Source organism: Taeniopygia guttata, chromosome 10 (assembly GCF_048771995.1).
Source record: "Taeniopygia guttata chromosome 10, bTaeGut7.mat, whole genome shotgun sequence".
In the NCBI taxonomy this organism is placed as follows: domain Eukaryota; kingdom Metazoa; phylum Chordata; class Aves; order Passeriformes; family Estrildidae; genus Taeniopygia; species Taeniopygia guttata.
In genome coordinates, this window is record NC_133035.1 from 12,405,984 (window position 1) to 12,418,920 (window position 12,937).

At 43.3% G+C, this 12,937-nt stretch overlaps 1 protein-coding gene across 4 annotated transcripts in view; it reads right to left on the reverse strand.

The window, feature by feature from the left end:
• CEMIP (cell migration inducing hyaluronidase 1) overlaps positions 1 to 12,937 on the reverse strand; it is a 101,774-nt gene that overhangs the window by 41,241 nt on the left and 47,596 nt on the right. For 2 of the 4 annotated variants that reach the window (XM_030281004.4, XM_030281006.4), the window contains exons 2-6: positions 8,574 to 8,681; positions 5,570 to 5,722; positions 4,773 to 4,911; positions 3,762 to 3,998; positions 3,202 to 3,381 (exon numbers count right to left, since the gene is read on the reverse strand). In XM_030281004.4, coding sequence (XP_030136864.3) covers positions 3,202 to 3,381; positions 3,762 to 3,998; positions 4,773 to 4,911; positions 5,570 to 5,722; positions 8,574 to 8,649 — 785 coding nt within the window. In that variant the 5' untranslated portion in view covers positions 8,650 to 8,681. The remainder of the gene's footprint in view (positions 1 to 3,201; positions 3,382 to 3,761; positions 3,999 to 4,772; positions 4,912 to 5,569; positions 5,723 to 8,573; positions 8,682 to 12,937) is intronic. The other 2 variants (XM_030281008.4, XM_012572929.5) reach the window with 1 other exon arrangement.

Sequence of the window (12,937 nt, forward strand, 5' to 3'; positions counted from 1 at the left end):
AACATATCTGCTCTTAATGAGTAAGAGAATGAAAAATATGCTTTTAGGTGGTAGGGAGACTGTCCTGAATTACCAAAAACTCCCATGGATTAGGTCATGTCTCTATAGTTATAAATATCTGGTCATTTCAATTGCATCAAGAGTCTTGCAGGTCACCTTACATTGGTGCAAGCGAAGTTCCAAACCGCTCTGGTTTGGAACTCCGGAATAAAACACATACAGACATTGAGAGAGAGGCACCAAAACACACCCAAATCACAGGTGCCACGAGCTGGGGTTTGCTGGGATTTGCTGCTCTGGGGGCGCTCAGGGGAGCGCTGGTGCAGCCCTTGCTGTGCCATGGCCCTGGTGGACACAGCTGCTCAAGGGACATGTCCCAGCAGCGTGTCCCCAGCCCCAGCCTCGGTGGGAGCTGCCAGCACCGCTGCCTCGGGAGCTGCCAGCCAGCCAGATGCGCCTGCTGGAAAATTTGCCTGCGTGCCAATTGCCAAAGGCACTGATGGGCTGTGATCTCCATCCAGGGAGGGAAGGGGGATGGGAGCAGGAAGGACACTTTATCACTCAGCAGACAGCATAGATTTTTTTCCTGGGTTTGTTATTATTATTTTAGAAAACCAAATTTGAAACAAATGACAAAAAATTATGATGCCTTAAAAACAATCTCAAAAAAATTTAAAGAATAAGGAGTTATTCACTTCTGCAACTCAAGGTTTGGCCCCATTTCATGTGTTAAAATACTTGTTTCTCCCAGTTATTTTACAACTAAAAATAAAGTCGTTCAACCCTAACACATAAGGACACATGCAATCTGTTTGAGCAATATGAAATGAAGCCACCAGGAAATCCAGAGCCAAGCAGGAGATATTTGTGTGGAATTCCAAAGAGAATAACTATGTCATCAAGTGCAAAAAGGCTTTCTCTTCATTTATTAGTAAAAAGGGGAAAAGATGGCTCACACTGAAAGAGTAAACACACTTTTCAGAAGGAAAACAATAAGAGAGGAATGCAAGATTTTCCTTTCATTCCTAATGTTCTGGACTCAGCAAATAGGCAATTAAAAGAGAATCCAGGAGCACAGAAACATTTCTGAATAAATCAGCATTGTGCATCAGCTCTGCTACAGCAAGGGGGAGTTGCACAACTTTACAATCTGGTTGAATACTGAGCAAGTGGAGATGGACAGGAATTTGCCCATTAACCCCACCAACACCCCCACCAGAAACCAACACAATCTTTGACTGAATTACACTTTTATTCTCTCAGGGCTGCCCATGGCCAGCCCCAGCCATTGTCAGGAGCTGAGAAGATTTGACAGCCAGAATTCAGCAGGAGCAGCCAGCAAACCCCAGTGCTGGGCAGTAAGTGCCGACAGGCGTGTTAGAAAGAAAAATCCATCTGCTCTCCTCAGTCAGGGCCTGCCATGGCCACAGAGGGTAAAATGTGTACACACATTTGTCATTTTCTCATTCGGAACAATTTTTTCTAAGATACTAAAAAAAAATTAATTCCAGAAGCACCTGTCAAGTGCATAGTGCATACATCCATATTCATAGTTATAGGTGTATCTGAAATGTAAACCACTATATCTAAATCTTGTTACACTGAAGTGGAAGTTCAATTTGATTTAGAGGAAAAGCTCGGATACCCCTAAAGCTGCCTGTGTTCCATTGTGCCATCAAACTGCTTTTCTAAGTCTGGCCCCAGCTGTCACCGAGACAATGTGGGTTTTGAGAATTGAGGAACTTAAATTCTGAGAACACTCCTAAAAATATGCAATTTTAAATAATGCACCAGATATTTTTCCACACACCAGTATGCTGGTGGAAGTCAGTGTTCACCAAGTACTACCTCATTATTTATCCACATGTCTCTATAATTCATGGAATGCAATTTTGTGGCATTTCAGATAACAGCATGGCAAGAATTAGCCTTTTGACCACAAATAATAGCAACACTAAAAGTCATACTTCCATGGATGAATTTCTGCAGTATTTCCATTATAAACATTGATGGCAAAACGATGACAAACTTGCATTAAAACACCACAGCAGCCTAAAAAAATCAAGTGCAATTTACTTCTATAAACATATGCAAAAACCATAAATTCCTTCCTGTAGCATCATTGGGGGAAAAAAGTATAATATTCAAAAATCACGTTCTGTTTCCCTAATTCTAGCATTTGAAAAATACACCCAGCAGGCTACTGGGCTGTAATATGGGGTCTAAATTTGAGATCAAGAATTGCACTGATGGAGACAGCCTGGTTTTGGAGACCATTTCTGCCCTCCTTGTTGATTCTTCGAAATGTGTTGTCTGGTGCCCAGGAGCTCCTGTAATGTTTGAAACAACTTCTTCATCAACCACCCCAGCTCTTGCTCCATCTGTGTGTGCCCAGATGACATATGTCTCTTTCCACAAACTACTGCATTGAAACACTTCTCCCTACAAGGCAGATTGTGTGTGTGTGTGTGTGTGTGTGTGTGTATGTGTGTGTGTGTGTGTGTGTGTGTGTGTGTGTGTGTGTGTTCTGCAGACACCCTCTTAGTGCCTCATAAAAAAAAAGCCTACATAAATTCAGATAAACACAAAAAATATAATGGCTACAGTTGGGTAAATAGCAAGTATTCTCAACAGTCTGCGTGCCAACACAGACACTGTTTTGGCCACAGAAGCATTTACAGTCCACACCATAAATCCATGTTTGCTGAATTTCTGTGCTGCACAAGTGCCCAGACCTGTATTGGACAAGCTGAGGAATGTGTGTCTGTATGTATGTGTGTCTGTATGTATGTAGCCAGGGCTACACAGCAATTATTGCGCCCTCCTTAATGCTCAGCCCATCTAATCTTCTGTGTGTGTGTATAAATATGCTATTTAAATCTTTGGGGGATGGCTTGAAAATAAATTGGACTAAGCAACCTGTGGGAACAATATCTTGGAAAACCATCTTTTTTAATGTGAATCATATGCTATTCCTCAATCTGCTAATAAAAATACCTAATATAGACTCTGAGTGCATCTGAAACTATCTAATTAACTGCTAAAACTCCACATTGCGAAGTTTCCCTCTTTTTTTTTTTTTTTTTTTTTTTTTTTCCCATATGAAAGAACTTTGTGACTTTGAAAGAGTGGAACTATTTGGACATCTCAGGAACATAATAAAGCCTCTGTGCTGGGAGAACTGGCAGGACTGGCACATACCTAAACCCAAGGTGGAGGAAATGCTTGCTGCCCAGTTTGGTCATTGCTTTCCTGGCCAAGTCATCCAAGTTTCTGGATCCTTCATCATTCACTGCGACCGACAGGATCATGCCATTTGCAACTCTACCCAGATACTGAGCCAGGCGGACGCTTTCCTCTTTTGCTCTGTAGGTATCAAACCTGAAATGATCAAAAACACCTGTAAACATTTGCTGCAGCAGTCACCACATCTTTACATACTGAAAAGCAAGTGCTATAAAGAAAGTAGTAGTCATTTGTGTTGTTCACTGTAATATCACCCTGCTGCAAAAGCACTTGTCTAGCAGGGTGTGTTAGGGGGTTCTGTTAAGCCAAATTGAATGAACTCTAGTTGACAAACTGCAAGGTTTGTCTGCTCACTCTGTGGTTTTGGAGATTGCTGGTCTAGGAGGAATTGCACAGACATGCAACTACACCCATTTGAACAAGATGCTGAAATGTGTGTGTTGGAGTTTGCTGAGATGCTGTCCCCAGCCTGTTCCCCAAGATCCTCACATCTAGGCAGTCAGAAGGTCACTCACCGGTCTGAGTGGACAACTGCCCCTGTCTTTGGGTCAATAACGTGGACAATGACACCCCGGTGGCCCCAGCTCCTTTCGAAGTAATATCCACCTTCTTCCATGCCACCAGGATGAAGAGTCTTGTTTAAGAAAGTCCAGGACAGCTTTTTCTTTCCATGGATCTCAAGAGTGCCGCCTTTGCTGACTCCAAGGTACTTCTGTCCAAAGTAAGGATCTGGCTGGCTGCCGTCATCCGCTCTGAAGCAGGAAGGGAGGAAAAGGACCAGGTTTGGGTTTGTATCTGAGTCAAGGAACCTCTCTCCTTGTGCTGCTGAGACTCAAGGAGAGAAGTCTCATGGTTTGCTGTGCATTTATTTCAGGTACTCCAAGCATCAGGAGCTGCCCACATTGTACAGAAAATAAATAAATTTTTTAAATAGTAGCAGCTACCAAAGACCAAAAACAGTCTGGAGCATAGGTTATACATGCTATATTCATTATATCCAGGCCAGAGGAGTCCTGGAGCTCAGACTGAATGGCACATCTGTGTTTTTGAATTCTGGAGGCAAACAAGACCCTAAACAGGAGATAAGCAGTCCAGTGGTTGTTAAATATTAATTTAGCATCCTTGAAATTTTAAGAGATCCTGTACCCATCTTCAAGACAAATGTATTATCCTTCAGCTCACAACTCCCATACAGAAAGAAAGGAGGTTTAGAGAGGAGAACTTTCAGACAAAAATAACTCCTCAGGTTTTAAGCCTATTCCGGAAAATCAGTTTTAGTTCTGGGAAGGTGCATACTGATTCTCTAGCATGCCCGCAGTTTTCATATCCCAATGGAAGAGAAAAATCTCAAACCAGCATCAATTTTTGTGAGCCATTTAAATTGTTTAAAAAGTTACTGAACTTTCCACAGAGCACTGACGATAGGTATACCTGAGAACATGCAATTTTAAGGAACATTTTCATTCCCTGACATTGAAGAGAGATGCCAGAAGGTTCTAAGGGAGTATTTTATCATGCATACCTACCGCCCATATAAGATGATAACCACATTGCCTTGGTAAGGGCACAGCTCACTGCCAATGTGTAGCTCTCCATCATTTTCAATGAGTATGTGTCTTGTACGCAGGATGATGGGCTGCACATCATCTTTGATGACCAGTTTTCCTAAGCAGAGAAAGTTATGACATTTACTTTATCACCCAGCAGCTCATGTGAGTTTGTGGTATCATTGTGCTAAACCCAATGCTGAGCTGTCATCTCAGTTTTTGAAAAATTCTCTTCATACATCCAAAACAGCTCTCAATACAAATCCTGAAAACGTTGGGTTTTGTTCAGTCCAGTTCTTGAAGAGTGCAAATAAGATTTACATGGAAGAGGACCCATTCAAAACTGAGACAGAAATTTAGAGTTAAGCTGAATAAAAGCTATTCATGACAGCAACACTATGGCTCTGTCCTTGGAGACAAAGAGGGGCATAAGCATCTGCCCTGTCCTGAGGCCCTGATAACACAACTACTGCAGTATGATGCTATTAGGCCGGCAGTTTGATTAAAAAAATGTTTTTGAAGCAAATTGCAGAAGTAGAACTGATCATTACACTGAGCTACTTGTGTAAATTCTCCAGACAGGACAGAAAATAGGTTGGTTACAATGGCTGAAGAGTCTCAGGACCTCAGCTACCACCCAGCCTTGTACTGAGGAAAAGCTGTGTTTGCTCAGTTCTCAGTAAGAAGCAAGAAGCTCTCCTAGCATGATCCAGAGTGATTTAAACAGTCCCAGTGGAGAGCAGAGCGCAGCCAGCCTTGCCAGCAGCACGTTTTACCTCCATCAGTGATGTGGATGGAGTGGACAGTGGCAGAAGAAGAGAGGAGCAGCTTCCTGCCGCTGCGGATTTCAACGCGGTTTTCTTCGTTGTGACCTGGGTTCCAGATTTCCAACTCGGGCTCTCTGTCAGGACATGTGACAGCCGCTTCTGCTGGGCAAAGTGGAGAGTGAGAACAATCAGTGTTTGTTTGGAGTGAGACAGGAGCTCTGCACCTGGGCATCTTCACAGTGTCACTCAGCATCAGCCTCTTGGCTGACTCCCTGGAACACAGCAATACCTCGGTGCAGCAGGGTACATGTGGGTCACGACCAAAAGAAAACAAACAACAGCATAAGCTGTGTGGTTTTCTGTTTTCTGGAAGAATGGAAAAACCCAATGCAAAGGAGCCTTGCAGGGGATACAGTTTCTAGAAAACTACTGAAAAGGGACTTTCATTGAGCTCTTCCTGCAGTGACATTTAGCTCTGTTCATACCATCTAGACACAAAGCCCAGAGAAGGTGTTGATAAAAAGATAAAACAACTACTACCTTTAAAAATGCCCCCAAAATACCTGCTTTGTTTAATATAAAGATGTTAAAATATGTATGCATTATATATTTTCACTGGAGACAGAAAGAAAAAGAGATCAAACTAACATGGAAACACCAAGCACCAAGCAATTACCAGTAGCAGAGAGCAACAGGAGCCTCACAAGCGTGTCTGGGTTTGTGAGCTTTTCCAGGCAGAAGCAATAAGGATTCATTCACTTTGGGGTCACACATCTGCAGTCTCCACACACAAATTTTATGATGGGCTGCCATGACGTGTTAGTCTGAACAGCTCTCATACTACATGCAAGAGTCTCATGTTGCAGCTATTTATTTCAGATAAAATATTTCCCTGGTACAACCTCAGTTGATATGTGAGCCTCATGTCTTACTCTAATCAACAAAACTGCGAGTGAGAGTCTCACGTGTGATGCATATTTTCTGAGGGTAAAGCCCTTTCTAATCCTAGGAAGCTGAGGTCAGTGGAAGTTTGAACAATGAGCTCTTTGCCTTCAGAAAGGGCTGGGAGTTCTCACCAGCTTTCCAGTTTTTATCCCTTAAAACAAAAACACCATGGAGAAAAGTACAGGGCCAACAAATCAATGATGATGGGCATGGGATAAACCTTGACCTCAGCAGGGTTATGTTTCTGGAACTTGGTATAGTAAAGTTGGGTGGGTTTTGCCGCACAGGTACTGATGCCTCCAGGTAATGGAAAGGACAATGATGTGAATCCAAGCAAGGAAATATTTCCTGCTACTGGTGCAGTTGACAGGCAATTGTTTTGTGCTGTCATTGTGGAACTTGTAATTCCACTGCAACAGAAACAAAATATGTCCATCTGCATTCAGTTTCCCCTCACATTCCTCCACCAGCTTCATATCTTAAGGAAACAATAGAATTGGACCAGCCATGGCTTTAAAGCCTCCAGAGCCCCAATAAATATCAATTTTCAAGGTGAGTGAGGGATGTTTCCTGTGGGCTGCATAGACCTGTCTCGCTGACAACTTTTCCCATATACGTGAAGTAAATCAAACAGGGCCAATAATATGCCAGGCAGCAAGTCAGACACAGATAAACATCCAGGACCTGATTTTGATACCACTGTGCCAGCTGGAAGCTGGAATTGTATGAATAATGTCAGAGGCACTCCCTCTGATTCACAGTAATTGAGAAAAATGAAGAGGGGATTCTGGGTTCCTACCAGAAGCCACACAGAATTAATAAAAGTTAGAAAATATAAATATTTCAGACAGGGGATGAGGCTTGCATTGTAAATAGATGTTCAAATATAACTTCAATACACAATGACAACAATTTTTTTTTTAAAAAAAAAGATCTGTTCTTTCCCTGAGAATAAGGATAATAGAAAAAATTTGCTCATGATGAGAAGTGACATAAAACCAAGAGAATCAATTCAAATGTAAAGGTATAATTTATCAATTATACCTTAATCAATTAAAATGTAAAGGATAAAAATCTTGTTCATTTTTCCATTTACTTGAGTATGCTACTATGCAAGGAGCTTCCTGCTGTCTCAAAAGATGACTTGTGCCCCAAATTCTTATTTTGAAACAGAAAGGCGCACAGGAAAGCCTAAGGGGGAATCAAGAGGAATTTAGGCTGGTGTTTGGGATGAACAACAGCAAAAGCCAACAAACCAGAAGCACAGGACCCAAATTCCCAATTTCATTAATCAATTTGTACCAGGAACTTTGCACACCACCAGCATCTGCCAATGACACCATCAGGCTGAGCATCTCCTGCCAGCTGGTCCAGTTACCTTGACAGCTTGATTACTGCCTTCATTGTCATTTTTTAAATAAAAGTGCAAATTCTACCCAGCACAAGGAATTAACTGAATGTTTGCTTCTTGACCAAAAGGGCTTGAGCATGACAATGAGAGGTTGCTTCATGCAGCTGCAGTGTTTGGGGCAAGACATATGGTCTCTTTGTTCCAAACAAATACAAACCTCCAAATTAGCTGTATATAGAATATGTAAATCAAGCTCCCCTTTCCTCCTTCCCTAAACTGCTTAGTAAGAAAACAGCTTGGAAGAGACAAAACCCAAGGGACAGGGATGTCCCAGGCCAGAGTTTTTTGCTCTCCACATCTGGGCTTGAGGAATGCAGGGAAATGCTCGCCTTCACCTCCCTCAGCCACAGCTATTAGGACCTGAGGTTTCTTTTGCTATTTCTTCATGGCAGTTTGTTGGGTTTGTGTTTTGTTTAAGAATGTGTGGCAGAGCCTGAGACATTGCTGAGGGTACTTTCACCTGCTCAGAAATTTCATCAGTCTTTGCCACTCCAGCTGCCCTTGACTGAGTATACTGCCAGAAAACTGCTTTTCTCCTGAGATTTTTCACTCTTTCCTTGACTCTTTTTATACAAAGAGTGAAAATCTGGTCAATTTAAACCTATTAAAAATAGCATTACAAACTATACCCTTTTTCCCCATGGCAAGAAAACTTACCTGTGCTTACTGAAGAGACTACAAACAGAAAAAACCCCAAACTTCCAGAGAGATACTTGGAGGTAGGTAGAGCCATTCTTCAGGATTTTCAATACTCTGTATGGGTAGCTGTGAAAAAAGAATATCAAGAAAATGTCACTTTTTTTTTTTTCTTTTCTCAGCTCATTCACTGCACAAAAAAAAAAAAAAAAAGAATAAAAAAAAAAAAGTGAGAGGTTAAATCCAGCTTTATGCCAGACCACATCCACTTCTGTTCAGCTCGATGGCTGAAAACAACTTTACACCGATTCAGGACCAGCCTGAACAGAGCAAGGAGCCATGGGCAGCTCCTCACCCTTTGTTTGGTTTAGGATAAACCCACTCGGGAATCCAAATAGACACTCAGAAATCAGCCACCAGCTGTAACCAAAAACGCCTTAGGAATGTGGCATAAACACATCCAGTGTCAGGACTCTCCAGGGCTGCATACCCACATGTGCTCGAAAGTAATGAAACACAACAGAGAAGGCGTTTGCAGAGTGACAGATTTCCACGGAGTTACCTTTCAGTGGCACCTCTCTCCCCCCAAAATACCCACACATTTTTAGCAGTGGTGTTTTGTGTAACCCCCAGATAAACCATACTCACACTTCCAACCTGAAGCATGCAGTTTCTTAGATTTCAGATCTAAGAAAATATTGTCTGTTTAGTGTGCCAGCTCAGAATTTTCTTGCAAAACCAAAAGCTGCTTTTGAAACCAGTCTACCTAATGTTGTTTTTGTTTCTTCCGTAGCCAATCCCCAGCAAAAAACAAACAAGCAGTGTCATGAAAGTCAAAGTTAGAATTAATGTGATTCTCTCTGGTCTCCAGTGATTGATTCTGCAGCTCTGCCCCAGGCTCATGACAATTTATTGACATGTGTATTCACAGGGAGGCAAGGACACCCACTTCTGTATTCATAAGGCACCATTTAAAATTCACATGTAGTCCTTGGAGTCTTTAGGTTTTATCATATAAGCCAGTGTCTGGGGAATACCAAAGACATTTATTTGTAGCTGTCATGTCACATCCCACCGATGAAACTGGATAAATGTATGCCTCATATGGTTTAGTTCAACACAAAAAAACCCAAAACCCACTGAAAAACAATTCTGGGGTACCCCAATTTCTTTAGGACAACCACAAATGTTATTTTTCATGTCACTTGTTAAACAACAACAAAAACAACAACAAAAACAACAACAAAAACACAAGAAAAGGAATGGAAGAAACCAGGATTTATTCAGGAGAAAATTTTGTAGTGTGTATGTAAAACACATCTGTACTGTTCATAAAGGTGCTACAGCTCAAAGTACCATGATAGGTTCAAAACACATGATTGCAGTAAAAATAGCACTCGGACCAGATTTTACGGGAAATATTTTGCCAGGGAAATGTTTGTTTGCTTTGGTATAGTGTATTTGACAGCCCTGAGCTCTGGAAACAGCATAGACTCAGGGCTTGGTGGAGTCTATCAGGTGCTGAAATGCTGTTACAGAGCAGTGGAAGAGAGGAATGCACTTAGCAATGCTATAACTTTGAATGATATACATTATCAGAGAGCAGCGCTGTCGCCATGGAATTTGTGCCAGAACCAGGCTGCACGTGTCTGACATTTTAACAGCATTAACCATCAACTTTGGATAAGCCAGAGCTCTTTCAAAGAAACATTATTAGAGGTACACCCAAAGTACAGCAGTCACCATTAAAATGCCAGGATTTATTAGTGATTATTACACAGCCTGATCTGCAGAGCCAGTCATTAGGCTGTGCTGTAACGATCCAGGAAGAACTAAACAAGAGGTAATACCACAGGATGGTCATTGCAGATAAACAGCATCGCTCACAGTGTGGACACCGCTGTGTGTTAGCGCTCCATAAAGCCAGATTCCATCCAGTGAGGTTTTGGTCATAAAATATACTCAGATGATAAAAGAGTTCACAGGAATAAAAAGAAGGGACTGTTTTTTTGACAGTGGCATGCATTTACTCTCCTATTGCTGTGTAGGTAGCAAAAAAATGTTTTTGTTCTGGCCCATTAAAAGCTCAAAGGAGCTTTTTTTGAAACCTTGCCTCTGACACAGACCTGTAGCAAACTGGTAGGAAACTACATCAAGACATTTCTCAGCCTTTGCTTTCTTTAGAGCCAGAAACAGCACAGTACTTACCATCAGTGCAAAACAGCTTCTGATTTTATATCCCCTGTTGTTCACCAGGGACTGCTTCCCTGATTGTATCCATCTTCATCAGCAGAGCTCAAAACAAGCAATCAGACACTGGGAAGACATATCATTTTCAGAGGCATCAGCTGCGTGCCAGGGCTCTGATGTTTTCACAGTGTCTGATCTGCCCCAGTCCAAGGAATATCCTGCTTATTTTGTGACTGAGGCAGGGTGTTTGATTCGCACCGAGCCCGAGTTCATTGCAGTGTTAGTATTAACTGGCACTTGGGTTGGAAAGGCTGGGAGCCAAGAGGGCCAAGAGGATCTGACTCCTCTGATTCAGCTCTGACTAACACCGGGCTGGAAAAATTCTGCTTAGAGGATAATCTCAGGAATTTTCCTTCTGAACCTCTCAATTCAGCATCTTTCCCAAATACTGGGTGCAAGCAGTGGCATGTTGGTTTGATTGTTCAGTATAAGAGGAGGAAGGTAGTGACTCTCCTGGTCCCTGTGGTGCTGCAGCAGGCTCAGGAGCAGTTATCTCCTGCCAGCAGCACTTCCCTGGCTCAGCACCGGGAGCCCAGGGATACAGCCACGCATCCTTGAACCGGCGCCACGCACTGACTCCAGCTCTGATGTAACCACCAGTGTCAACAAATCTCCCTGCAGACTCAGAGCACAAGGGCCATGCAAGTGCCTGCCTAAGCCTCACATCTCCAGCCTTTCTCAAATACCATCTGGGACTTCTCTCTTGGGTGAGAAAAGCTTTTATGTCTAGCCATTAAAAGCTGCCTGGCAATGGCAAGTGGGACTCATATCCTTGGATCTGGCAAGGCAGACTCTCTGAAATGATTCCCAGCTGCTGAACCTTTCCAAAAAAGTGAACAATAGCAGCAGACAATGCTAAAAGTAGATGCAGGAAGCCATTAGTCCTCAGCTGGCTGCTACTGCAGGTGTCAGCAGCGATGCCGTACTAGAAAGCACACTGCAGACAGGAATCCCTCTCCACTGCCCTTCCCACGGGTTTAACGCTGGAGGCAACACACTGAGGACAATTCTGAGAAAAAAATGGTGAAGAAATATTCTGAGGAAGCTAGATCCTCACAGGTATTGTGGTGGGATCACAAAGACACTGAATCTGAAGGGTCAGAGCGGAGCTTTCCAGGGAGGCACCACCAGTCATTCAGAGATACACACTGTGACTCTCCCCCTTGCACAGCTCTGGAGCACCTACCCAAACCTGGCAACAACATTTTTCAAAGTTACTCCCAGTACTGGGTGTTTAGAAGTGCATTTTAAGACTGGCTTGACACTCGTGTGAGGATGCACCTTCAGCATCTGCTGGAGACAGCTTCTCTCAGTACATCAAGCACGGCATAATGGGATCGTTCACAAACCATTAAAAATGAGGCAAGGACTGGAAAAGAGCAGCAGCTGCCTGATCTCTCCTAAAAAAGATGTCAAACAGGGCAGCAAACCATGTGGCTTCTGTTGCTGCTACTGCCCAGTGAAGGAGACCACCAACCTGCATGGGGGCAAAGTGAGGACCTGGCACCATCCCCAGAGAACAGGGAAAGCTCACAGGGAAAAGGAGCCCTTTAACCTGATGGGGAGTGAACTCTCAGCAGACACTGAGGTGCCCCGGGGGCCCCCTGTGCAAGGAAGATGTTCTCAGAGACCCTGAGGGTCTGCAGTGCACAGACCCTCCCACAGCCACCGCTGGTGCTGAGGGTGCAGCAGCTTCTGGTCTGAAGCCTTGCTGCATCTTTCCTCATGCATATGCAGGGAGGCCAACATCGATTTGGAAGCTGATCCTGAGAGAGGGAGGAGCTGTTTAATTAACGCCTCTGCTCCCTTCTTGCTGACACTGCATGGCAGCAGGTCCCCTCGCCCTGCTCATGGAATTTTGCATTTTAGCCCCAGCTGGGAAGATGGATTTGAGGTGTACTTTTGATTTTCTGACCTGAGAACATGCCAACCCTTGCTACAGTGACATACAGAGGGGATTTTCACACACCCAGCCACAGGCACAGCTAAAGCCTTCAGAAAATAAACACACGAATTTCTGGGGCTTGCTAATGGAAATGCTGTTCAGTCCCAGTGCATGGCAGCAGCATAGCTCCCTCTGCTCCACATCTTTTCCTTGTGCTTGCCACCCACACATCAGCTGCTCGTTTTTACTA